The sequence below is a fragment of the Ips typographus genome, linkage group LG13, assembly GCF_016097725.1.
Source record: "Ips typographus isolate SLU linkage group LG13, UJ_Ityp_2.0, whole genome shotgun sequence".
In the NCBI taxonomy this organism is placed as follows: Eukaryota; Metazoa; Arthropoda; class Insecta; order Coleoptera; family Curculionidae; genus Ips; species Ips typographus.
Genome location: NC_138434.1, coordinates 1,241,557 through 1,268,075, shown reverse-complemented (window position 1 = coordinate 1,268,075; position 26,519 = coordinate 1,241,557). Strand labels below are relative to the sequence as shown.

At 40.1% G+C, this 26,519-nt stretch overlaps 7 protein-coding genes across 11 annotated transcripts; 4 read left to right on the top strand and 3 right to left on the bottom strand.

Moving 5' to 3' along the window:
- The first annotated feature begins 333 nt into the window (after positions 1-333).
- On the top strand, positions 334-10,815 carry Cpsf160 (cleavage and polyadenylation specificity factor subunit 1). Its single transcript, XM_081991692.1, has 18 exons — positions 334-682; positions 1,037-1,568; positions 1,755-2,005; positions 2,058-2,239; positions 2,859-3,066; positions 3,122-3,480; positions 3,816-4,015; positions 4,076-4,187; positions 4,279-4,969; positions 5,162-5,325; positions 8,782-9,216; positions 9,275-9,427; positions 9,722-9,898; positions 9,950-10,082; positions 10,135-10,275; positions 10,324-10,453; positions 10,513-10,618; positions 10,669-10,815. Exons 1-18 carry the CDS (start codon positions 511-513, stop codon positions 10,747-10,749), a joined length of 4,227 nt encoding a protein of 1,408 aa, XP_081847818.1. The 5' UTR covers positions 334-510; the 3' UTR covers positions 10,750-10,815.
- Positions 10,803-18,518, bottom strand: Ehbp1 (Eps15 homology domain containing protein-binding protein 1). 3 transcript variants are annotated; one of them, XM_081991694.1, is made up of 14 exons: positions 18,379-18,518; positions 17,946-18,076; positions 16,695-16,902; positions 15,960-16,141; positions 15,706-15,905; positions 15,301-15,654; positions 14,950-15,082; positions 14,771-14,889; positions 13,112-13,602; positions 12,200-12,337; positions 11,808-12,152; positions 11,534-11,754; positions 11,291-11,479; positions 10,803-11,235 (listed from the first exon to the last, which is right to left on the bottom strand). In XM_081991694.1, the coding sequence occupies exons 2-14, from the start codon at positions 18,047-18,049 to the stop codon at positions 11,154-11,156; spliced, it is 2,766 nt and encodes a 921-aa protein (XP_081847820.1). In that variant the 5' UTR covers positions 18,050-18,076; positions 18,379-18,518; the 3' UTR covers positions 10,803-11,153. The 3 variants fall into 3 exon arrangements, with proteins under 3 accessions (XP_081847820.1, XP_081847819.1, XP_081847822.1); XM_081991693.1 differs by lacking the exon at positions 18,379-18,518 and having other exon boundaries at positions 17,946-18,369; XM_081991696.1 differs by lacking the exon at positions 18,379-18,518 and having other exon boundaries at positions 12,200-12,295; positions 17,946-18,185.
- LOC145737109 (uncharacterized) lies at positions 18,461-24,369 on the bottom strand. 3 transcript variants are annotated; one of them, XM_081991707.1, is made up of 4 exons: positions 24,228-24,369; positions 20,527-20,628; positions 19,354-20,056; positions 18,461-19,300 (listed from the first exon to the last, which is right to left on the bottom strand). In XM_081991707.1, exons 2-4 carry the CDS (start codon positions 20,617-20,619, stop codon positions 19,125-19,127), a joined length of 972 nt encoding a protein of 323 aa, XP_081847833.1. In that variant the 5' UTR covers positions 20,620-20,628; positions 24,228-24,369; the 3' UTR covers positions 18,461-19,124. The 3 variants fall into 3 exon arrangements, with proteins under 3 accessions (XP_081847833.1, XP_081847832.1, XP_081847834.1); XM_081991706.1 differs by lacking the exon at positions 24,228-24,369 and adding an exon at positions 20,812-20,953; XM_081991708.1 differs by lacking the exon at positions 24,228-24,369 and adding an exon at positions 20,749-20,767.
- Positions 21,010-22,239, top strand: scu (hydroxysteroid 17-beta dehydrogenase 10). The gene is made up of 4 exons (XM_081991710.1): positions 21,010-21,103; positions 21,303-21,470; positions 21,523-21,925; positions 21,973-22,239. The coding sequence occupies exons 1-4, from the start codon at positions 21,095-21,097 to the stop codon at positions 22,158-22,160; spliced, it is 768 nt and encodes a 255-aa protein (XP_081847836.1). The 5' UTR covers positions 21,010-21,094; the 3' UTR covers positions 22,161-22,239.
- On the top strand, positions 22,335-24,421 carry l(2)09851 (WD repeat-containing protein 1 l(2)09851). The gene is made up of 5 exons (XM_081991700.1): positions 22,335-22,672; positions 23,136-23,365; positions 23,428-23,768; positions 23,821-24,205; positions 24,260-24,421. The coding sequence occupies exons 1-5, from the start codon at positions 22,438-22,440 to the stop codon at positions 24,395-24,397; spliced, it is 1,329 nt and encodes a 442-aa protein (XP_081847826.1). The 5' UTR covers positions 22,335-22,437; the 3' UTR covers positions 24,398-24,421.
- A 175-nt stretch (positions 24,422-24,596) lies between these two features.
- Positions 24,597-25,104, top strand: LOC145737114 (uncharacterized). The gene is made up of 2 exons (XM_081991714.1): positions 24,597-24,811; positions 24,899-25,104. The coding sequence occupies exons 1-2, from the start codon at positions 24,725-24,727 to the stop codon at positions 25,025-25,027; spliced, it is 216 nt and encodes a 71-aa protein (XP_081847840.1). The 5' UTR covers positions 24,597-24,724; the 3' UTR covers positions 25,028-25,104.
- LOC145737107 (polygalacturonase-like) lies at positions 25,044-26,504 on the bottom strand. The gene is made up of 6 exons (XM_081991704.1): positions 26,159-26,504; positions 25,898-26,106; positions 25,721-25,844; positions 25,445-25,666; positions 25,246-25,392; positions 25,044-25,190 (listed from the first exon to the last, which is right to left on the bottom strand). Exons 1-6 carry the CDS (start codon positions 26,451-26,453, stop codon positions 25,099-25,101), a joined length of 1,089 nt encoding a protein of 362 aa, XP_081847830.1. The 5' UTR covers positions 26,454-26,504; the 3' UTR covers positions 25,044-25,098.
- Between the last annotated feature and the right edge of the window lie 15 nt (positions 26,505-26,519).

Sequence of the window (26,519 nt, the reverse complement as noted above, 5' to 3'; positions counted from 1 at the left end):
TTATGACCCTTTTCACCTAAGGACAAGGCGTGGTATTGTATTCTGGGGCTACGCCCTATATCACCCAGAACCACAATACACACGTTTTTGGTCTGGTCGGTCATTTCAACGATGGAAAACTACACTAATATCCTGTAAGTATCTAAAATAATCAAAATTGATAACACCAGAAGTTTTGGCTAGAAAAAGTGAGGTTAGGAGTGAATGTTTACATTGCAGTGACGTCTGTTTGACATCAGTGACAGCGTCTTTGTTCAACACGCTGAGATTAAAGTGTCAAATGTCACTTGACAGTAAAGATAACCTAAAAAATGTGTGTTGTAGAGAAAGTTAAGAAGAAAATTTGAGGTTAAGACAGACACGTCGTGAGCGTCACTGTTTACTGTTTTGGTTTTATGTTTGAAACAGTAAACAAACAGATTTTAAGCTAGTTAAAGTGTTTAAAACGATGTGCGCTTAATTAATTTAGTGGCTCAAACGCGTTGTGTGCGGTTTTTTTATGTGTAAAGTATGTTTTCCATTTGCAAACAGACCCATCAACCCACGGGGGTCGAGCACGCCATCAGTTGTTTTTTCTTTAATAAAACGGAAAGAAGCCTTGTTACTGCCGGCGCCAACCTACTGAAGATTTTCCGGCTTATTCCCGATGTCGACCAAAAGTCCCGGCACGAAAGATATTCAGGTTTGTAATTTGTTGGTTATGTGTCTGAAAAACAGCATTTAAACTGTGGCCCCATTCGTTTTGACGTTCCAGGGAGCCTGTTGAGTGAATTTTACGTCACAATGCCCTAATCTATGAGAAAATGTTTTGGGCAACTGTTAAATTACGTTATCGTGACGTCAAAACGGAGAAGGTTTGAGCAGGCTCTGTTTTGACGTCAGAATGACGTAATTTGACAGTTGGTCAACTTATAGTTTTGCTAAATTACCTCATGGTGGCGTTAAAACAAATGCGGCCTGTGTAATCTGTGATGTCGTTTGACATTTGTATCACGTGATTTTTGAACTGTCGCACAGTAACATTTGACTTTTTCAGAGTTTTTTCCGCCAAAATCCAAGTTAGAATGTGTGGCCCAATATCAAGTTTTCGGCAACATAATGGCGCTACAAAGCGTCACATTAGCAAACGCCCCCCGTGATTCTTTACTGCTCGGATTCTCGGACGCTAAACTGTCCGTAGTGGAGTACGACCCAGAAAATCACGAACTAAAAACGTTAAGTTTGCACTATTTTGAAGAGGAAGACATGAAAGACGGTTGGACGCATTTTCACCACGTTCCAATAGTGAGAGCGGACCCGGAAAACCGGTGCGCTGTCATGACAATATTCGGGAAAAAGCTGGTGGTACTTCCGTTTCGTAGGGAAACATCCATTGACGATACAGATTCGGATGTAAAACCCACGTCCGGTTCCGGATTGGGCGGGAAAACACACATTTTAGCTTCCTACATGATTGAATTGAGGGATTTTATGGATAAAATCGATAATATTATTGATATACAGTTTTTGCATGGATATTATGAGCCAACACTACTAATTCTGTATGAACCACTGAAGACTTTTGCTGGGTAAGTTTTATACTTTTTGATTCTCAAAAATTGACTATCGCATGACCAGGACCCAAATAAGTTTCATAAACCTCTAAATGCTACTGAGAACCTTCTAAAAAGTGCCAGAAGCTTCTACAATTAACCTAAAACTATAAACATTTTGACAATCAATCTGCAAATTCTTCTATGGTTTAATAATTACAGCCGAGTGGCGGTGAGGAGGGACACATGCGCCATGGCTGCCATTTCTCTAAATTTGCAGCAAAAAGTCCATCCGGTAATCTGGAGCGTTTCCAACTTGCCGTTCGACTGTTTGAAGGCGGTGCCGATCAAGAAACCGTTGGGAGGGACGTTGATTTTTGCCATAAACTCGTTGATTTACTTGAATCAGAGCATTCCTCCGTACGCGGTTTCTGTCAATAGTATTGGGGAAACCAGCTCCAATTTCCCTATGAGTGAGTTGGCTTGATTGTTTTGAGAGTGAGGTTAATTTTTGTTTGTACATAGAACCTCAGGAGGACGTGAAAATCAGCTTTGATTGTGCGCAGATCGGGTTTTTGGACGACGACACGTTGGTTTTGTCCCTGAAAGGGGGTGAGCTGTACGTTCTGACCCTTTTGGCGGACAATATGCGTTACGTTAAAAACTTTCACTTTGAGAAAGCGGCAGCCAGTGTTTTGACTACTTGCGTATGTAAAAAATTGTCTATTCACAAACTTTTTGAATCTACCTGGTACATTTCCCCTGTATAATAATAAAATGACAAGAAATCTTGAAGTCTATCTGTTAAAACTTTCACCCTGTATACAGGTGTGGTAAATCCAAAAGCGACCATAGGAAAACCGTGTAACTGACAGAGAAACGTAGATAATTGCATGCGTGGAACTAAGACAGAAAACGAAAAGAAATATCAAGTAGGCCATATTTTCAGCGCGCTGTTGCCAAACGCCAAGTATCACTCAAATACCGTCGACAAAACAACTGATTTTGGATTTACCACACCTGTATATCGGGAACTGTATGCTTTTTGTACAGCACATAGTAGGCCAGGACAAGCTGAATGTTTGTTGACTTGATACGGAAAAATTAATTGTCAAAAATGTACCAAGGAGCAACATTTCATGGATGCAAAACGATTGTGACAGACTTTAGTTTCTTGAAAGCAGGGAACGGAAATCTCAGTAGAAGTGTTGATAGAATGTGACAGAAGAAGCTGAGAATAACTGGTTCCTGTCACATTCTACAGGTCTTTCTTCCCTCGTTTCAAGAATACACACCCTGGTGGTTGATGGTTGATGGCTTTTTTAGGTGTGTATTTGCGAGAACAATTTTCTGTTTTTGGGCTCGCGGTTGGGCAATTCGCTGTTGTTGCGTTTCACCGAGAAAGCCAACGAAGTGATCACGCTGGATGATAGCGAGGAACCGAATTCAAAAAGGGCGCGAAAAAGCAAAAACCTCGACCAGGGCGATTTGGTGTCCGATTCTTTGACAGATTTCATTGCCAGTGACGTTTTAGGTTTGCCTGTTTTAAGGTAATCGTAGTTAGTCCGGATTGATGCCTTTTATTGTAGATATAAGAGATCCGGAAGAACTGGAGGTGTACGGCACGCAAAAACAGGCCGGAATACAGATTTCGAGTTACATTTTTGAAGTGTGCGATTCGCTGTTAAATATAGGGCCGTGCGGTCAAATTTCGGTGGGGGAACCCGCATTTTTGAGCGAAGAATTCCAAAACAATCCGGATTTGAACTTGGAACTGGTTACGACCGCAGGATTCGGAAAAAACGGGGCTTTGTGCGTACTTCAGCGATCCATCAAGCCCCAAATAGTGACCACGTTTACGTTACCCGGTTGCCTGAACATGTGGACGATCCGTAGTGGCGAGGACACTCACTCATTTTTGATTCTAAGCCAAGAAGAAAGCACTATGGTAAGAGCGGCAACGTTGTCTGCACTGTTTTGTTTAAACTTGACTTATTTGTGTATGTTTACTTTCTAACACAGTGCTACCAATAATTGATCAAATATTGAGTTTTAGACAAAATATTATAAAACAGGGGGATTTGGAAGAGTTGGCATCATTGCGATAGTTTTTGACATTTTGACAATTAAAAGTCAATGTCAAAAAGTATTCCCAAGATGGCTGTCTTATTTGACAACTGTTACGAACTAAATTGTAACAAATCAAGTTTTTTGATACTTATATTTAAGACATTAGTTTTTTTATATAGAAAATGGTTAAGTGTACTATTCGTTTGTGCACAGGTGCTGCAAACCGGACAGGAAATCAACGAAATTGACAACACCGGCTTTTCGACCCACCAACCGACCGTCTACGCCGGGAATTTGGGCAATAATCGTTTCGTCGTGCAAGTGACCACCATTTCCGTCAAATTACTGCAGGGGGCGGTCCAATTGCAGCACGTGCCCATGGATTTGGGGTCCCCAATCGTTTTAGTGTCCAGGTTAGTGCACGGGCAGTTTTTTTTTTGAGGTTATGGTTGTCTGAGAGCGGTCAGTTACAGTGCCGATCCGTATATTTCGTTAATGGCGGCCGACGGTCAGGTGATCACTCTCATGTTGAGGGAAACTCGGGGATCGGCCAAACTAGTCATCAGTAAATCGACTTTATCGAACGTAAGTACAGTTTGGATCGAGTGGAGTGGCGGTTACGTCATTAGCAGTTTTTTATGACTGACGTCACAGTCTAAATGCGATTTTTCCGCAGAATCCAATGGTGACCTCGATTTGCATGTACAAAGACACTTCGGGACTGTTTACCAATAAAATTCCGGAGGATTTCACGCACATTCCTCAGCATTTTATTAGCGACATTTCCGAATTGAAAGCGGAAACGGAAAACGAGGACGACATGTTGTACGGCGATAACGATTTCAAAATGCCCTCGTTGAGTGGCGCCGCCCCCAAACCAAAAGTCTTCTACAATTGGTGGAAAAAGTATTTGACCGCCCCAAAGTCCACTTTTTGGTTGTTTGTGGTGCGGGAAAACTCCAACATGGAGATCTACTCGATACCGGACTTTAAGTTGAGTTTTTACGTGCAAAACGTGTGTTTCGGGCCGAAAGTGCTGGTGGACGCTTTGGAGTCGGTCACGTTGAACGCGACGCCGCACGTCAACGAGGCGCAGCTGCAAAAGGAGTATCAGGTGAAGGAGATCGCAATGGTTGGAATGGGCACGAACGGGTCCCGTCCTTTGTTGTTGGTCCGGCTGGAAAAATGTTTGTACATTTACGAGGTGTTTCGTTTCTACAAGGGCAACTTGAAAATGCGCTTCAGACGTGTCCGACACGAGGTTATGTACCATCCGAACGTGTCCGGACTGGTGGACACGGAAAGTTCCGATTACTACGCCTTGCAAGAGCATATTGCCAAGTTGCGTTACTTTGACAACGTGGCTGGTAAGTTGTTGCCAGTTTGTGCTAATTCAAGCAATTTTTCGCGTTTTTTTAATGAAAATCTATTTTCTGGAGTTATCTAAAATCAATTAGCAAATTTTAATTAGTAACTTTCGAGAGTTTTAAAAAAAATATTGAAAAAATTGTGTTTTTTTATGGAAATTGGTTCTTTATAATTTTTATCGTTAATTTCAGGGTATAACGGAGTGTTTGTGTGCGGTGCCAGTCCTTACTGGATCTTCCTGACCAAACGGGGTGAATTACGCACCCACTCGATGGTAATAGACGGGGAAGTGACCAGTTTTGCGCCATTTAACAACGTGAACTGTCCAGAAGGTTTCCTCTATTTTAATAGAAAGGTAACGGGTGTTCAATAATTGTTATGGTCGTAGTTGGCTAAAGCTCGGTTCTCATGTATCCGGAATTATAACGGAGCGCGGGGTGCGGAACGTGGGTGGGTTTTACAGGCGATTTTGTCCTTGACTGTCCTTTCAAACTGTGTTTCTAGCAGTTCAAATTTTGACACTGTTTTTCTAACTGACTATATTCGATTTTTTAGTGTTTTTTTAGACTACTGGATAGGAAATTTAATGAGGATTCCAAAAATGTGCTTAAAACTGTCATTTTCACACTACAAGTGGATTTTACAGGCGATTTTGTCCTTGACTGTCCTTTTAAACTGTGTTTCTAGCAGTTCAAATTTTGACACTGTTTTTCTCTCTGACTGTACTCAATCTGATCTGTACTCTAACTGACTATATTCGATTTGGTAGTGTTTTTTAGGTTAGTAGATAGGAAATTTAATGAGGATTCCAAAAATGTGCTTAAAACTGTCATTTTCTCACTCCAAGTGAGTTTAACAGACGATTTTGTCGCTGACTGTGTTTTTAAACTTTGGCAGCACTTTTCTCGCTGACTGTACCGAATTTAGTGATATTTTTTTAGGCTATTGGATAGGAAATTTAATAAGGATTCCAAAAATGTGCTTAAAACTGTCATTTTCACACTACAAGTGGATTTTACAGGCGATTTTGTCCTTGACTGTCCTTTCAAACTGTATTTCTAGCAGTTCAAATTTTGACACTGTTTTTTACCTCTGACTGTACTCAATTTGGTAGTGTTTTTTAGGTTAGTAGATAGGAAATTTAATGAGGATTCCAAAAATGTGCTTAAAACTGTCATTTTCACACTACAAGTGGATTTTACAGGCGATTTTGTCCTTGACTGTCCTTTCAAACTGTGTTTCTAGCAGTTCAAATTTTGACACTGTTTTTCTCTCTGACTGTACTCAATCTGATCTGTACTCTAACTGACTATATTCGATTTGGTAGTGTTTTTTAGGTTAGTAGATAGGAAATTTAATGAGGATTCCAAAAATGTGCTTAAAACTGTCATTTTCTCACTCCAAGTGAGTTTAACAGACGATTTTGTCGCTGACTGTGTTTTTAAACTTTGGCAGCACTTTTCTCGCTGACTGTACCGAATTTAGTGATATTTTTTTAGGCTATTGGATAGGAAATTTAATAAGGATTCCAAAAATGTGCTTAAAACTGTCATTTTCACACTACAAGTGGATTTTACAGGCGATTTTGTCCTTGACTGTCCTTTCAAACTGTGTTTCTAGCAGTTCAAATTTTGACACTGTTTTTCTAACTGACTATACTCGATTTTTTTAGTGTTTTTTTAGACTATTGGATAGGAAATTTAATGAGGATTCCAAAAATGTGCTTAAAACTGTCATTTTCACACCACAAATGGGTTTTACAGGCGATTTTGTCCTTGACTGTCCTTTTAAACTGTATTTCTAGCAGTTCAAATTTTGACACTGTTTTTTACCTCTGACTGTACTCAATTTGGTAGTGTTTTTTAGGTTAGTAGATAGGAAATTTAATGAGGATTCCAAAAATGTGCTTAAAACTGTCATTTTCACACTACAAGTGGATTTTACAGGCGATTTTGTCCTTGACTGTCCTTTTAAACTGTGTTTCTAGCAGTTCAAATTTTGACACTGTTTTTCTCTCTGACTGTACTCAATCTGATCTGTACTCTAACTGACTATATTCGATTTGGTAGTGTTTTTTAGGTTAGTAGATAGGAAATTTAATGAGGATTCCAAAAATGTGCTTAAAACTGTCATTTTCTCACTCCAAGTGAGTTTAACAGACGATTTTGTCGCTGACTGTGTTTTTAAACTTTGGCAGCACTTTTCTCGCTGACTGTACCGAATTTAGTGATATTTTTTTAGGCTATTGGATAGGAAATTTAATAAGGATTCCAAAAATGTGCTTAAAACTGTCATTTTCACACTACAAGTGGATTTTACAGGCGATTTTGTCCTTGACTGTCCTTTCAAACTGTGTTTCTAGCAGTTCAAATTTTGACACTGTTTTTCTAACTGACTATACTCGATTTTTTTAGTGTTTTTTTAGACTATTGGATAGGAAATTTAATGAGGATTCCAAAAATGTGCTTAAAACTGTCATTTTCACACCACAAATGGGTTTTACAGGCGATTTTGTCCTTGACTGTCCTTTTAAACTGTATTTCTAGCAGTTCAAATTTTGACACTGTTTTTTACCTCTGACTGTACTCAATTTGGTAGTGTTTTTTAGGTTAGTAGATAGGAAATTTAATGAGGATTCCAAAAATGTGCTTAAAACTGTCATTTTCTCACTCCAAGTGAGTTTAACAGACGATTTTGTCGCTGACTGTGTTTTTAAACTTTGGCAGCACTTTTCTCGCTGACTGTACCGAATTTAGTGATATTTTTTAGGCTATTGGATAGGAAATTTAATAAGGATTCCAAAAATGTGCTTAAAACTGTCATTTTCACACTACAAGTGGGTTTTACAGGCGATTTTGTCCTTGACTGTCCTTTCAAACTGTATTTCTAACAATTCAAACTTTGACACCATTTTTCATCATGACTGTACTGATATGTTTTTTGTTTTTTTTGGCTATTGAATAGGAAATTTAATGAGGATTCCAAAAATGTACTTAAATCACACATTTTCTGACTAGAAGTGGGTTTTACCAGCGATTTTGTCCCTGACTGTCCTTCCGAATTGTGTTTCTTTTAGTTCAAAATTTCACACTGCTTTTCTCCCAGACTGTACCACATTTTATACGGTTTTTCCAAGTAACTGAGTAGGAAATTTAATGAGGATTTCAAAAATGTGCTTAAAACTGTCATTTTCTCACTCCAAGTGAGTTTAACAGACAATTTTGTCGCTGACTGTCTTTTCAAACTGTGTTTCTGGCAGTTCAAACTTTGACAGCGCTTTTCTCTCTGACTGTACCGAATACCTATTGTTTTCATTCGATTGGCAATCTGAAGCCAAGCCTTCTTCAAGGCATTATTATCCTTGTGTTGAGGGTGCTTAGAATCCCACAAAATGGGGTAACTTTGGACAAAAGTGTTAAAATCCTTTTCGTTCATCTCCACGGACATATTTGCTTTGCTGTTTCGGTTTTGTTTTCTGTCCCTGTCATGAATGTCATGATTACGACGTTTACGCGCGGAAAATATCAAAATATGCAATCCGGTCCGGATAGACGGACAGAACGCTGATTGGTTGAACGATTTTCCGCTGTCCGCATTCCGCGAATGTTCCGGATTCATGTGAACCAAGCTTTAAATAATCTCGCAAACAATTATTATATGACAGCTGTCAATCCAAACCATATACGAACTTATCAACGGCCTTTCGTTCATGCTAGCCAACTACGACCATAACATTTATTCAACACCCGTACTTTGATTGTTCACTTGTCACATTCAGGGCAAACTATGATTAATATTCTAATAATGTTAGTCAGAACTGCGTATCGGTCTGTTACCGACCCATTTAAGTTACGACGCGCCCTGGCCGGTACGAAAAGTACCGCTGAGATGCACCCCCCACTTTGTCACGTACCACATGGAGTCGAAAACGTACTGTCTAGTGACCAGCCTATCAGAACCATCCAACACCTACTATCGGTTTAACGGCGAAGACAAAGAACTAACGGTGGAGGACAAGCACGAAAGATTCCCGTACCCGCACCAGGACTCGTTCAGCTTAATGTTGTTCTCTCCGGTGTCTTGGGACGTGATACCCAACACGAAGATCGAGCTGGACGACTGGGAGCACGTCACGTGTCTGCGCAACGTGTCGTTGGAGTATGAGGGGGCGCGGTCCGGTTTGAAGGGCTACATCGCCGTGGGCACGAATTACAACTACGGCGAGGACATTACTTGCCGGGGACGGGTGAGCAGTACAGTTAAAGTTTAATTTCAACTTGGAAAATGTCGCTCGAAATTGCCAGATACTTATCTACGACATAATCGAGGTGGTACCGGAACCGGGACAACCCTTGACCAAAAACAAGTTTAAGGAAATTTACGCCAAAGAGCAAAAGGGGCCGGTGACGGCCCTGTCGCAAGTCAAGGGCTTCTTGGTTTCCGCCGTCGGCCAAAAGGTATGTACGAATGACACCTGTCAGAGTTTGACTATTTAAACACAGCAACAGGTTTTGTTGGTTGCAAGGAGAGTTGATTAATGTTTGTTCAACAAAATAAAAATAGTCACGTGACCATTTAAAACAAACAAGTTGGTGAACCCAAAAAATGGCAACATGGCTTAAATTTTAACAATAATTTTGTCTGTTAGAATGCATTGTTTTGTTTTTTGTTCTTTATTCGGTAAAACGATTGGGGGTGTCCATTTTTTGAAAAATCGACAAAATGAGTCGTTTTCTCTCACTCACCCACAGATATACATCTGGCAACTAAAGGACAACGATCTGATTGGAATAGCGTTCATCGATACGCAGGTCTACACGCATCAAATTTTAACCATTAAAAATTTGATTTTAATCGCCGACGTGTATCAGTCAATCTCGTTGCTACGATTCCAGGACGAGTATCGTACGTTATCGTTAGTGTCCCGAGTAAGTCGATTGTTTGGCAACGTTGCCGCTTTATTCAATTGTCCTGTTTAGGATTTGCGCGCTTGCGAAGTGTACGGGATCGAATACATGATCGATAACGGCAACATGGGTTTCTTGATGTCGGACAGGGAGAAAAATCTGACCATTTGCATGTACCAGCCCGAGGCCAGGGAATCGTTGGGTGGTGCGTTTGTTTTGTTCGAGTTTCCTGCGTGTTTTCTGTAAATTGGTTGTAGGGCAACGATTGTTGCGTAAAGCGGATTTTCATTTGGGGCAAGCGGTGACCACTTTCTTCCGAATCAAATGCAAATTGGGCGAATTGGGGGAGGAGAAACGGAACATGAGCGGGGCCGATCGTAGACACATTACAATGTTTGGTAAGACTGTGACTATCACCTGTCAAAATTTTAACTTTGCACAAACAGCAACGTTGGATGGAGGTTTGGGCTTTATAATGCCCGTTCCGGAAAAGACGTACAGACGATTGTTGATGCTGCAAAACGTCATGGTCGGTCATGGAGCCCATATTGGTGGACTCAACCCGAAATCTTTCAGGTTAAATTAGTTGCACTCAGTCATACGTACAGAAAGGTGAAATTGACAGTTTGTTTCAGAACTTTTAAGAGTTACCGAAAAATGCTCTCGAATCCCGCTAGAAGCGTGATTGACGGTGAATTGGTCTGGAACTTTATGCAACTGTCAATTACTGAAAAAATTGAGGTATAAGTCAAACGTCAAATTTTATCTTAAACTGTAAAATTTTTTTTTAGATATCGAAAAAGATCGGCACCAAACTGGACGAGCTGCAAGAAGACTTGAGCGACATTCAGCGCTTGACCAACCACTTTTAAGTTCTACAACCACGTGTACATAGGTTGGTTTTGTAAAATAAAACAATAAAAAATTGCGAAATACTATTAGATGTACAACTTTATTTACAAACTGATGAGTTACGCGTCTACAACCAATAAAAAACTATACAGACATATATAAGTTATATTTTACACCGAAACACATATAAAGCGTACCATACAAGCTTAATAATCTACACAATGCACAATTAACCACCATGATTGGGAGGGGAGGAGGAAAGAGGTAGTAATTAATAAATTATATTTTGATTAATGAAGGGGGAAGACTAGACGTGGTTAAGTTTTTTTTTTTGGCAAAAATTGGCGCAAAAACAGAGTATTATTGCACTATGGTACAATTTCCACAAGGAAATTCGAGAGTGAAATGTAACCTTAACTGGAAACTAGGAAATTACGCAATTGGTGTCTTTTGCCGGAATTTCTATGTGCGACAGGTCTTTTTCTATTATTTCGTCGTCTTCTATACTGAAACGCGATAAAATAATTAATGAAGGAAATATTGATAAAACAGAAAACTTACGCCTTTTCCTGACTGTCTAAATGGTGCACCAGTTCGTCCCTTTTATTGACAATCTGCACCAGCTCGTCGAGTAACGCTTGCTCTCTGTTGCGTTGCTCTTCCGTCTTTTTCCAGTCTTCCACCGAATTGATCTGTCTCAGTTCCTCGTTTAACATTTTGTACCTCGTTTCGTAGTCGGCTTCTTTTTCTCTAAAACACTCATCTGAAGCCTGAAGGAATTTACCAAAACAAAGTACTACTCACAGTATGTTCAGTTGCATTTGCCGTCTGAGCAGAGCGTTTTTCTTGTTAACCAACATGAACCATTGGGACATTAACGTTTCTTCTTCTCCGTTGCTGTTTCCCAATTCCATTACGGAACGCAGTTCTTTTTCCAGGAGGGCGGCCTGTTCGTCTATGGAACCAGTTTCTCGTTCCAGATCTTCCATTTCCTTGTCAATCCACGAGTGCACGTCAATCCCCATCTAAGCTTAACCAGGTTAGAAAAATGACTCGATTTGTTTTAAGCTTTGTTTACCTCTTTTAAACCTAAATCTTCCGGTAACTTATCGGGCGTTATCCGGTCTGTGGTGTCTGGACTGAATTTTTTCGAGTACTCCTCGAATTTGTTTGAGTAACCGTCGAATTTCTCGGCAATCAGTTCCGAGTAAATGTTGCCGTTCTTCTCAGAATTGCAACTTTGCCGCTCCAACTGTCCGATTTCCTCGCCCAACTGGGACAGTCGCTCCTCTGTTTCCGAGTAGGCTTTGATCGGGTCCGGACTGACTCGTATAATTTCGGTGGTGGGACCTGAACCACGTCGAGCTTCAGCCAGTAACCGTCTCGCGCGCTCGCGAAGCTGGTTCTGTCTCTCTTCCTCCGTCTAAATCGTCCGATCACAAAAAGGTCTCTATCCACTACGTCACTTACCTTATTCGGTGACGTGGGTGTGGAACCGTCCCGTTTCACCTGCTCTAAGAGTGCTCTGGCGCGTTCGCGCTGCTCCGAATGACGCATCAAAATTTGCTGCACGACACGCGTGAAAAACGTTTTAATTCTATGCCACACCTCAATCGAAAAAGTTTGGTTAGATTACTACTACAGTGTTGCCAGGTCTGTCTCTCTGACTGTAGGTATTTAAAAAAATGCTGATGAGCCCCAAAGACGAAACGTCGGAATTAACAACTGATAACCCCAGTTTAAAGAATGAAATTCCACTTTGAAAAAAAATTAACTTTTTTCAAAAACCGAAAAAAAAGTCGATGTTTTCTGAATGTCACTTTATTAAGGCCACGATTACGCAACTTTTCTCCCATTTAACCAAATCTGTATCTCTAACCGTTTTCAAGATCCCATCCCCATAGTCGCCCTCCTTATCCTGAAGACACTGTATACAGGGTTAGAAAAAAATTGGATGGTCGTCACGTGTATCTGATTATTTGAATCATATTTCAATCTGTCATAAACTGTCAAATAACACTCCAAGAAGGTATAAAACTTCAAAACTTGTTTAAAAGCAATACAATCAGTGTAAATGCAATGCTTGTTTATAGGTCCCTGGGTAGAGGCTATTTTGAGCATATTTCAATTTGTCGTAAACTGTCAAAATGAGCTAAAAAATGACAAAACTTTCTTGTAACTAGTACAATCGGTTACTGAGTTGAATTTTGACGGTTGTGACGTAATCACACTTGCAAAATAAAAAAAGGCAGAATTAAAGCAAAACTTGTTTAAAAAAATGTTTGGGAAATTTTACTGAAATATGGCAACCTTTTTAAAACACTTGGCAACACTGGGTTACTAGTTAGGTTATACACTACACTTGACGTAACAAAAACTTACTGGGTTTGGTTTAGGCAGATCCGCAAACACGTTCGCTTGTTCCGACAGTTGACCGTTGACTTTCTCCATTTTGACAGCCGCCGGCCCGTCTTCCTCGTCGTCCGACCCGAACGGATCGACAAACTCCCTGCGCGTCATCAACACCGGCTTCTGCGTCTCTTTGACGGGCGAAGTGACCGGTAACGGTTCCGTAGTGATTTTCAGGGCTAGTTTCAGTTTGGACGCGTCCCCTTTCACCCCACTGTCCGCCTGATTGGCCAGATTCATTTCGCGTTCGGTCGATTTTCGGCCATGCTTCGATTTCCTCAAATTGATAATTTCCTGTCCGAACACTTGTTTCGTTATGTCCGTGTCTTTGTCCGTATTGAATTTGCCTATCACGTAATTACTTTCGTCGGTCGTACGACCGATTTGTTGCACCTCCAACTGGTGACCGGTGAAATGGGAACGTAGCTGGTGCAGGTACGTCATCACAGCCAACTTGTCCGGCACTATAAAGTTTCTCGGAGCATTAAAAAATAAGCGCAACTAAAGCTTGGTTCACACGAATCCGGAACATTCGCGGAATGCGGACAGCGGAAAATCGTTCAGCCAATCAGCGTTCTGTCCGTCTATCCGGACCGAATTGCATATTTTGATATTTTTCGCGCGTAAACGTCGTAATCATGACAGGGACAGAAAATAAAACCGAAACAGCAAAGCAAATATGTCCGTGGAGATGAACGAAAACGATTTTAACACTTTTGTCCAAAGTTACCCCATTTTTTGGGATTCTAAGCACCCTCAACACAACGATAATAATGCCTTGAAGAAGGCTTGGCTTCAGATTGCCAATCGAATGAAAACAATAAGTATTCGGTACAGTCAGAGAGAAAAGCGCTGTCAAAGTTTGAACTGCCAGAAACACAGTTTGAAAAGACAGTCAGCGACAAAATCGTCTGTTAAACTCACTTGGAGTGAGAAAATGACAGTTTTAAGCACATTTTTGGAATCCTCATTAAATTTCCTATCTACTAACCTAAAAAAACACTACCAAATTGAATACAGTCAGAGAGAAAAACAGTGTCAAAGTTTGAACTAACAGAAACACAGTTTGAAAAGACAGTCAAGGACAAAATCGTCTGTAAAACCCACTTGTAGTGTGAAAATGACAGTTTTAAGCACATTTTTGGAATCCTCATTAAATTTCCTATCTACTAACCTAAAAAAACAGTACCAAATTGAGTACAGTCAGAGAGAAAAACAGTGTCAAAGTTTGAACTAACAGAAACACAGTTTGAAAGGACAGTCAAGGACAAAATCGCATGTAAAACCCATTTGTGGTGTGAAAATGACAGTTTTAAGCACATTTTTGGAATCCTCATTAAATTTCCTATCTACTAACCTAAAAAAACAGTACCAAATTGAGTACAGTCAGAGAGAAAAACAGTGTCAAAGTTTGAACTAACAGAAACACAGTTTGAAAAGACAGTCAAGGACAAAATCGCCTGTAAAACCCACTTGTATTAACACTTATTCCGTCAACCATTCCGCAGCTGTGTCACTCGTCACATGTGAACGAAAATTAGTTTTCCGTGCGTAAAAAGCATTCATTCCGCACCCCGCGCTCCGTTATAATTCCGGATACATGAGAACCGAGCTTAAATCGGTTCGACTCACCGGCCAACATGTGCATATCGGTCGGTTCGATTACTCGGGGAATTCCCAGCTGATCGCCGGCGTCGAAAGCGGTTTTACAGTTGGACTTAATGTCGTGCGGAGATAAGGAATCAAAATCGCTGTCAAACGTCAAAAATACAATCAAAACCAGGCCCTGGCTAGGCACTGGGGGTGCTTACATTAACTCCGGCCTAAAATGGTGGATTAGGGCGCAGAAAGCCATACCGTTGCGCCAACTAGTGGTTAGATTGGTCACTTTAACGCCCGGATAGTCTTTCGTCATTTCCTTACACCATTCCAGTAAGTCTTGACCTTTAAAAGTTAATTTGTAATTGTCAGGAACAAACAGGATTTTTATCTTTTAATATTTAGGGTTAGAACCGTCCATCATTCATTACTTGTCAATTGTCATGAATGACGGACGGTTTTAAAGCTAAATATTAAAAATCCAAAAACCCTACCTATCATTTGCTGTCAAACTTTCAGTTAAACTAATGGGATATCATTTTGGCATTACAAATTACACTTACCGGGTGTAGAGAGGTTCTTAGACAAATCGTACAGTTCGGTGTTTAGCTCCAATGGAGGTAAACCCACCCGGTCACCCTCCTCGAGGAAGATCACGTTAGCCTTGGGAATAACGCTCGTAACTTTCGGTAAACTCGACTTTTCCGGCGGAGTTGGCGGTTTCGGCTCCTCCTCGTCCTCCTCCTCCAGCTCGCCCAGTCTGTCCAGCAGTTCCGAGCACTCTTCCGAGTAAATATCGCGCTCGGGCTCCTGGAAATCTCCCAGCTGCGGCGCAGGCGTCAGTTTCTCCGTAAAAGGCGCGGAAGCTTCCACCACCGGTGTTTTGTCGTCCCTCGACAACGACTGGATACTTTTAACTGCAAAAAAACCAGGCTACATGTGGCAATAGGTTAGTTACATGTACTGACTGCTCATGGGGGTGCTGGCAACGTCGGAATCGCTCCACGACTTTGTCATTTGTTGCATCACGTGACTGACTAGTGCGCTGCTTTTCATCAGACTGTCATTTTGCGAGTAGTCCTCGTCTTCGACATCCTCCAAGGGGGCGATATCGTCGCTGTTGTTGTTCACCGACATTAAGGAGGCCATGGATTGCATGTCCTCATCCCTTTTTAAAGCTTCCGTTAGAAAATAGTTGAGTTTTAAGGGCGCAAAAGCTTACGTTGCCTTTCCCTCCCGTAGAAACACGCAGGATAAGGTAAGGTCCAGCTTGGCTCCGCTGATTTTCTTGGTTGTGGGCTTGAAAACTATTTGAATTTCCGTTTGGGCTGACTCAACGCTTGCGTACTTTTTCATGTTTAAATGGGCTATGGCTAATTGTCGTCGTTTCCCCGCCGTAGGTACCTGTGCAATTATTGTGAAAATGCCAGGAAACAAGTCAAGAGAGAGAACCATTAAAAACCAATGAATCAAACAAAGATAGCAACAAATTATCTAACTGACATGTGTCAAATGTCAAACGTCATCAGAAAGACGCTCCGGCAGATGACAACCAAATTGAAAACATCTTGTTATTTGTGTATGTATTTAACTGATTTTTGTTGTTGTAAGCCTCAGACTTAAACTAAAATGAGTTTCTGTAAGGAATATGCAGGAAGTAATCATCTGAAATCCTCATAATGCGAGTGTAGTACCCAGATACGTCATCATCGGCAATAAACAACACAATTAACGATCGACATGTGCTAAATTAATTGATAGGCAAGCCAACAATGCGGTTTAGACAATTTACTGGCACTAAATCGATTTAGCGGCCGTAATTTTCCTCAGTACACGTTCTTAGGGTGAATAAATTGGGTCAGAGAAGCGCTATAAATAGACTTTTCCATACTACTTCCCTAAAGTTGGGCTAAATATAAGACCAGACGAATTGCTTGTGTTAATTTTTGATACTCACATCTTCAATGATAAAAGTCCAGTCCTTGTCCTCCAGCTCGTTCGTCCTGGGATCCTTGAACAAGGTAATGGCCACCTGGTGGTTTTCTGGCACCGCCCACACCACCAACCCTCTGTACGGGTTCTGTAGGGTGGGTTCCCATGCCACCGGACTGGACACCACCCGTCTTGAACGTCGCGTCCATACCAGAGACAATCGATGGGGTTGCCTACCGATTTATTAGGAAAATTGGTGTTTTTCAGTGATTAGACACTTTAAGTGGCAGCAAAAGCTTATACGTTATTTTCCCATCTGCACATGCAAAAATAACGAATAACGGCTTTAACATAATCTTAGGGGCTATAAGGTTATAGGCAAACAGGTTTCTGTCAATCAACGTTTTATGATTCCTGTCATGTCAAGTGCACAAGCAGCAAATGTAAAAACTTAATGGAACTGCCCTAGACACCTGTCAACCCTCTCATACCAATTCTGACAGCTTTCAAAAGTATTTGATAGATTTGTTGTAATATCAACAACATGTAAGTTGACATTATAACTGTCAAAAATCCCATAATAGAATTAGGTATGTAATTTATTACCAATTCTAGTGAAACACCCTGTATATTATTACCACATTGATTCAGCTTGTCTACTTTACAGTCTATATTTAAAAAGTGTCTGTTCCACTGATACAGAGCAAATCCAAAAAGATTGTGATTAGATTACAGATTGACACTACAGTGACAGTATTGTCACATCAACATTGTTGGATATAAGTTATCCTAAACTGTCATAATCTGACAATCAACTATGCAGGTTAATAACTCTTTCTGGACACATTGGAACCCCATAAAAGCAAGAACAAACAGTTTATCAAACAAAATCTACTTGCATCAAAGAGGAAGTACTTTGAATGTTTCCGGTCCCGTATTTAAATTTATAATACAGTTTTGTTGGTGTAAGCTAGGTGCTGCATATCAAATAGCTTAAAAACTAAGGAAAAATAGTAAAACAACTAGAAAATCTTGAAACAAAGTAATGTTTAAGTCAAGGTCAGATTTGTTGTGATTTCTTTGTGGCTTTTAAACCAGCAAATATGACACTCCCTTAAAAGATTAAGTTACATAATAAAGTAATTAATACACTGGGAACTAACAGATGTGTCAAGTTGTTGTTAAACACTATCATAGATAAATAAAGATTGAAGTGCATTTTGATTGGTATGACCTTATACACTTTAGATACTAAATAAAAATCATAGTAACTTACCATTTAGAGCTAAAATCCACTGATAACTGATGATAAGACACTGTAAACTGAAACTTGGCAGCTCTTTTGTTAACCCTTTGCAGTCTTTTCCAGACTGAGCCCATATTTCGGCCCTCCAATCCAACACAAGACTGCATGTTAAAAGAGTGTTAAAGCAGTCACTGGGAGGGTTGTAACATGTAAATGCACACAAAAACAGCTCCTACATGACTAAAGTAGTATCACATGCATAAATAAAAGAAACAGGAAGGCCATATCACATGGATTTTATCACTATAAGCAGGAAGATCCTGGCAGGGGCTGATTATAGCGAGTCAAGCGGTTTATTTATGGTGGACACTAAAAAAATCAAATTTTTCTGGGGGCTGACCAGCTACAAAATGTACAGGTCAAGTTGGATTTTGTTCTAGCTCCTTTGCATGCACTCACGTACCTTTTTACGTGCACTTTTCACTAATTACGCATCTCGGTTGTTTTCTTGGCTTCCCTATTGTTTTTCCACAACACAGGACGGTCCTTTTGATGTCAATACTTTATTTATAGATTATTATTCCATGAAAATAATATTAAAATTAAATAACCTTGTCACTCTTGTCAGTGTCATTAACGTCAAATGTTATTGCATGAAATCGCGGGAGGCTACGGTAAGATGGCGCTTTTTAGATCATTGAGCTAGGAAAGAGAAAATTATGGCAAGCCGTTTTACTTTTTATTACATTTTCAACCTCAAATGTCATAAAAACTGTTTTAACTAGTGTATTAAAATGATACTTTGTTTTCGTTATCAGATAATGAAAACGTTTCTATTATGTGATAATAGGACTAGAAGTCATAAAAACTACCAGCGTTTTTAAGACAAGTTGTGTTTAAGTGTTTAAAGGAAGATTTGAGGAAGCTCTGTCCTGCTCAGAAGTTTCAAGGAGCGGTTTGTTGTGTGAGGGGTAAGTGTGTGTGATTGGTCAAGAAATAATCACAAACTGTATACTGGACTGACAATTCCAGCTAAACGTGATGTTTTAAACTGTCTCCAACTACACAACAACTGTCAGGAACAATGTCCTCTCTATTTAACCGAACCGGATAAAGGATGTCCTGAGGGTTTAGTTTGCTGTGTTTTAGTATAGAATTTGTACTGTGAATAAATAAAATTTTTTAAAAAATATAATATTTTTTAACTTTCTAGAATCCATATTTGGCTCTACTCATCATACGATTATTTTTACTGGTGGCCCATGCAGCTTTCAGTTCTTGTTCAGTGGCCTTAGCACGTTCAGCCAAGTAGGTGATGTGGTGTTTGCGTTTTTTAGTTGGATCCACTGTTTCTTCCGGTTCGGCCTTAGGCTGCAGCTCTGGATCTATAAAACACGTTAACAAACCTGAAATGATTAACTCACACAAGTTAACGTACCGGTAAGTGACTTGGTCATCCACAAATCCTTGTCAGGCATAATCTCTTCTTCGTTAATGTCGATCAACTTGATGTTGCCAAGTGGACGTTTGGTTTTGCCCACCAGCTCTTTGAAAGCGGTGTTGTCCAAGCCGTCGTAAGGTTTCTCCGGTTCGGGGGCGCTCGTCAACTCCTCCACCTCCACCTCAGCCTTTTGGACTGCGTGAATTTTTACTGGTTTCTTGAATTTAGGTCTGCCGCACACTTTCTCCCACATTTGATCGTCGAACGTCTCGGGAACGGGAATATCCTCCCCGTCCGTATCACTGTCACTTCCAGTTCTCACGCGTGGCTTTGTTACCACCGTTTTGCTGGTTTTAACCTGTGCTGGTATTAATTTCTTCTTGACAGTGTTAGGGACAAACATTGTGCTCGTTTTCGGTGTTGTTTGTACTGGAGGCAACAAACCCAACAGTCCACTGCCTTTATCGGAAGGTTTGATTCGTTTTTTCAACGGTTCATCCTCATTTAAATCGTCAAAGTCTGATAGAGCTGGGATGGTGATTTGTACTTTCTTTTTTTCCTTCAAAGTCTTGACGGTGGGGATAAAGTCTTCAAGCTGATCTTCAGTTTCTTCTAGAACAGTTGAAGTGGACTGTCTGGCTTCAGGTAGATGAGAAAACAGGTTATATGGAGCTTCTGCAGGTTTGAAAGATTCTCCATTCTGTATTTACCATAAAATCAAGTTAAGAACAGTTCTAGTCTAGATTATTAGCTGTCTAGCAGAAAACACTTCATTGTGAACCAATGAGAAGGTTTTATTGTCTCAAACCTACTACCCAGATTAAGTTTCTTATCAGAATCATGAGGATAATTTTAGGAAAATGTTTAATGTGGCAACAATTGCTACAAATTAGAAAAATGGTTAATTAGCAGCTCAGTTAACACCTGGTATATAGGCAACCATTAATACACCAAAGTGTATTGTCGGTTGCCAACCACTTTACATACCAAGTATTACCCTAGGATTTTAATGGCATAACAATATACAAAAGGTGCTTTTAAGTTTAAATTCTGATTGTGATTTTTCACAAAAGGAAGTCCATTGATGTCCTAATTGCCTAACAAATGTCCTACACTAGTAAATATACACTAGTAAAGCGGTATTTTGATAAATAAATCTAGTTAACTTACCAAACGTGGGTTTACTGCAACTTGGTTGACTTCCTCTTCATCAGTGATCTCTGGTTCACTACCACTGCCATAATCGTAGGACACTAAGGCCATGTCTCAATACTGTAAAAATCAAACAAGTATAAAACATTTCCCCCAAAGTTACCCCACACTGTAGGGGCCACCAAGTAAAATTAAAAAAACAACAAATACACTATGAGCCACACTGTACACTGTACAAACCTACTAATAATACAAATTCCATAAACATGTTGAATTACGGCTTATATTTAAGAATTTACTAACCTTTTAACCTTATGTTTGTACACAAATCTGAATTTCCTAACCTCACTTTTGGTCAGAAAATCATTCCATGTTTTGCAAAGGTTTGGTGTGCTTCAGCTTTCAGTGTTAGCACAATAGAACGTGAATTAGCGTAATAAACGACTAAAATTGACAATTTTCACATACATTTACAGTTTGTTTGCTGATTTTCTCTTACAGAGTGTTTTTGCAAGAAAATTTGTAAGTTTTCTAGTTCAGTTGGTATATTACTATCCACGGTTGACCTTAGAGAGTTAAAAATAAAATGTTGAAGGTAAGTTTTTTGGATTGGCTGTTTTACGGGAGTTAACAATTAATAAAACCGCATTTAATCACCTAATTCTTATGTTTACAAAATGTACGGCCGCCATTTTGTCCACACATACTGTTGAACTGACAAAACTCAGTAACCTGTGACTTCTATACTAAAACTGGAAAAGGAACGCTTGAAGACTAATTTTAATTAATTTTAGGGTACTGTGAGTTTAGTAACAGGCGGAGCGTCCGGATTGGGTAAAGCCACTGTGGAACGACTGGCATCCCAAGGAGCCAAAGTAGTTTTATGTGACCTACCCAAATCCAAAGGACTGGAAGTGGCCAAGGCTATAGGGGAAGACAAAGTGGCTTTCGCTCCTGTTAACGTAAAACCCAAAACTACTTTCTTGTTAATTGTACTGAAATTGATTTAAATAGGTGGTGGAAGAAGAAGACATCAAAAACGCCCTAAATGTAGCCAAAGAAAAATTCGGAAAGCTCAATCATGTGATCAATTGCGCAGGAATCGGAGTGGCGTTTAAGACCTATAATTTCAACAAAAACCTACCACATGCCCTTGAAGACTTCTCCAAAGTGTTACAAGTTAATACTGTAGGCACTTTCAACGTTATAAGACTGGCCGTAGGCTTGATAGGAGAGAATGAACGTAATGCCAATGGTGAAAGGGGAGTGGTGATTAATACGGCCAGTATTGCAGCTTATGAGGGACAAATGGGCCAAGTTGCTTATGCAGCCAGCAAGGGGGCTATAGTCAGTATGACGTTACCTATAGCTAGAGATTTGGCTTCTGATGGAATTCGTGTGGTTACTATAGCTCCTGGTATGTTTAATACTTCTAGAGTCTGTTTTGTGACTGTAGTTTTGTAGGATTGTTTAAAACCCCTTTACTGTCGGCCCTGCCCGATAAAGTTATAGCGTTTTTGGAGAAGTCAGTGCCCTTTCCCAGCAGATTAGGCAACCCGGATGAGTTTGCTCACTTAGTACAGGCCATTATTGAGAATCCTTTGCTAAATGGAGAGGTCATACGTTTGGATGGTGCCCTAAGAATGACGTAGTAGTTTAAGTAGACAAATTTATATTTTTATACTTTCTTGTATTTAGTTACGCTAAAAATAGATGAAATGTTGGAGAAAAGTTTGTTTTTCCCTCAATAAAGCAACCAAGTTGATCAAAAGCCAGAAACGTTAAAAGAAGACTGTCAAACGTCAAAACTATTTAAATTCTCATTCTAACCTAATTTTCTAAAAGACAACAACAATGAGAACAAAAATGTGCATTGCTTCAGTTCAAGCCTGAAAAACTGCAAATTTCCACTTTACGCCACAGAAAAAAATGTCGAATAACGAAATGGACGTGTCCGGCGGTAGTTCTTCCGAAAATGAGGAAGAGGAAGGAAACGAGACAATGGAAGAGACTGCAACCACCACACCAAAACAAGTATATTTGCCGGGGCAGCCCCTGGAAGAGGGCGAGGAATTGACGTGCGACCCCACCGCCTACGTAATGTACCATCAAGCTCAAACCAGCGCGCCCTGTTTAAGTTTCGATGTGATACCAGACAGTTTGGGTGAGTTCAGTCAGATTACTCCTACAGGGTGATCAAATTTGAATGTTTATATTGAAAAAAAACTCTCACAACCCTGTCTTAAGGGAATGTTTGTTATAAAAACATGCAGCTCAAGTTAGTTTGACAAATATGCCTGGTTTGTTTTGACACTGTATGGAAGGAGCCAGAAGATAATCTGACATCAGGATGAGGTGATATGACAGAAATCACAATTTTACCAACTGTCAAAATACGTCATTGTGTCCTCAAGCCCATTAATAAAATTTAATAAAAAGTTTCAATTAGAATTTAAAAAATCCTTTTGGTTGTCTTTTACAGGAACATATTTAAGGGTACCCTAGACTAGGTTTTAATTTGAATATGACATGTTACGCATGATCTGTCACAGTCAAATCACAACTTAGTCTAGATGAACCGTAAGGTGCCCTTAATTAATGACATTAATAGGGTTAAATGTGTTTAGGAGACAATCGTGAAACTTTTCCATTGACTGCGTATATTGTGGCGGGCACTCAAGCCCCTAAAACGCACATCAACAATCTCATTGTGATGAAATTGTCCAACCTAAAGAAAACGGGACAAAACGATAATGAGGAGGAAGATGAGGAATTGTCGGATGAAGAGGATGAAGTAGACAACCCTAAAATGGAGGGTGCTTTAATAAAGCACCAAGGTTGTGTGAACAGAATTAGGGTACTTATTTTGTCTTGTTGACTTTTTGGTTTGTACTGTACTAACTATTAGTGAAACTATAGAGTGCTGTAGTACAAGGTACTGTTTTGGCGGCCTCTTGGAGCGAACTAGGCAGAGTTAACATCTGGAACTTGATGCCACAGTTGCAAGTGGTCGACTCTCCCCAACTGTTGGCTCAATACAACAAAGACAACAAACAAAACACGGCAACACCAATATTTACGTTTAGCGGACATAAAACTGAAGGTTTTGCTTTGGATTGGAGCCCCACAGTGCCAGGACTTTTGGCTACAGGTGATTGCCGTAAAGACATTCACTTGTGGAACCCTTCAGAAGGCACAACATGGCAAGTGGACCAGAGACCTTTGATTGGACATCAGGAATCTGTTGAAGACCTCCAATGGTTTGTATGTCCTGTCTGGATGGGGTGATTAGTGATTTTTTGGGTGTGTAAGGTCACCGAATGAGAGAAATGTGCTGGCAAGCTGTTCAGTGGACAAGAGTATTCGGATTTGGGACACAAGAGTGAATCCCACGAAAGCTTGCATGATCACGTGCGAAAGGGCTCACGAAAGTGACGTGAACGTGATCAGTTGGAACGGAAATGAGCCCTTTATTGTAAGCGGCGGCGATGATGGGTTTTTGCACGTTTGGGACCTAAGGACCATACAACAGAAAACGCCGCTGGCAACATTCAAACACCACACGGAACCAGTCACTACGGTCGAGTGGCACCCCACCGATTCGGCCGTTTTCGCCTCCGGTGGCGACGACAATCAAATCGCCTTGTGGGATTTGTCGGTGGAGAAAGATGCGGAAAGTGAGGAGGACGATGTAGAGGTGACGCTTGTATTTAACTTACCCCATAGTAGAGTTAACCGGATTTTTTTGTAGGGAGTTCCCCCGCAACTTTTGTTCATTCACCAAGGACAAAGGAACATTAAGGAGCTGCACTGGCATCGGCAACTCCCCGGTGTCGTTATTAGTACGGCAGAAAGCGGTTTTAATATATTTAGAACAATCAGTGTATAAATATTGAATACAAATTTAATTACACTCCTTTTTTTAATTAAGTTCAAATTAAAAAACTAGAAGTCACGTGACACTATAGTAATTAAATAACACAAGGGTCACGTGACTTTTGTTGAGATGAAAATTGTGCGTCATTTCTTAGCTCTATCCCTTTTTATTACACTTAATTAGAAAGAGACTGCACATGACATTTGAAAATGTCACTGTTGATAGAACCTTAACCTCACAATTTTATTTGAATATTTTCTATCTAACTAAATTTTATTTATTATTATTAAATTTACTAACTTTAGGTGTGAATAATACAAGAAATATACTCAATTTACAATGTGGTTTGAGATTTTGCCCAGTTTCGGTATTGTGGTAGCTGCCATGGCGTTGCCCTCGGCTTCGGCTTACGTAATCAATTACCTGGTAAGGGGGCTCTTAAAATACCAAAGTTTATCACTCAACAGGATTTACATGGTAAATATCGGAATTATAGGTGTTATTTGGTTACAGGTTGTAGGAAACATGTTCAGGCGAAGTCTACTGACTGAAGACCTCAGAATGCAGTATATCAGGAATAGGAGACTTACTGGAGACCCCTACGTCATTAATGGACTCGAAAGCATTCCAGATGAGGATTAAACGTAAAAAAAATCTATTATATTTATCTGTCTTGTAGCATTTATTTAGGTTTCAAATAAATTGAAGTACACTTAGCAGTTGAAACCTTCTGGCTCAAAGTTACACTCGTTCAGTTGTGTCCCGTTAATTTGAACGTTATTCCAGCTCCAGTTATTGCAAGCACCTTTAAATTACACTAAATACAGGTTAAGTTCAGCAGAAAACTCAAAAAAACTAACCATCAGCACACAAAATGAAAACTGGTACTGCAGTGTCAGCTACCGCACCCTTGATGTCTTCAAATTTCAGGTTGTTAATAGGGACATTGCCTAGCACATCACCTCTAGGGTAGTTTTGTTGTATTTGAACCCCAAAATGATCAGGTCCTGTTGTACTGTGTGTTGTTACATAAAAGTCTTTAAAATATTAAAAACTCACCATTGAAGGTTATGTTACTGTAGGTCACATCAGATATAACACCCTGACCACCATCATTGTGAGTTTTAATATGAATACCATTTTGACCTCCCTCAAGGTATGAATCCTTGATTGTGACGTTTGTTAGAGTGTTTACGGACGTGTCATTCGCGCTAAAACCCACAGAAATGCTTAAACCATGACTGCCATAACAGTTAAGGTTGTAGACTGTAATATTAGCGCCTGGAATTCAAAGAATTAATTTTCTTCCAGGGGGTAAAGGTGAATTAAAAGCACCTGATCTGATTGCCAAACAATCATCTTGATTCCACACCCTCACGTTGTAAATTAGCACATTGGTGGAGTTCCACACGTCAATTCCGTCAGTGTGATGGCCTTCGTGACCTTCCGGTGCTACGCCCTTTATAAATCATCTAGGTTACTATATAAGTCTTTTGAATTCGATTGTACAACCTTGTTTCCTTCTGCGTCGTCAATTAACCAGTTGAAAAACGTTACATTGTTGGAATTGGTGATTTGAATCACGTCTTTAGGCGAATTGATTACAGAAACATCGCTAAAGATTGAGTCAAAAGCTTCAATGGTGAAAAATTGAGGTTTTGGACTGCCATTACCACCCAAACCGTCCCAGTACTGTTCTCCTTCACCGTAAATGACTGAGCCTAATAAACATACAAATCTTGTCGTTTTCTCTGTGATTTTTAAATAACTTGCCTGGATCTCCTTTAACGTGTACCCCAGTGCCGTTCAGGGTGACCAAAGGTCCCAACCAATCAGCGAATTCAAAGTAAATTGAACCGTTAAACCTGAGAGTGGTACCCTCAAGTAGGTTCAGTTTCAAAGTCACTCCGCCTGGTACTGTAAGCGAATGGAGCACAATATGAGTGCAGGTTTGAGTGGCGTTTTCTACCTGTTCAAACTCGGTCACTATGCACAGTTCATCCTCTAGAAGGGTAGCTTGTGAGCAAGCAAACCCCAACAAAAGGGTGGTAAAGTAGGCAAACTGCATTTTGAATGCTTCCTGTCTGATGGTTTTGCTTTATTATCTCTCTCGTTCAAGTATTTTGTTTGTGCA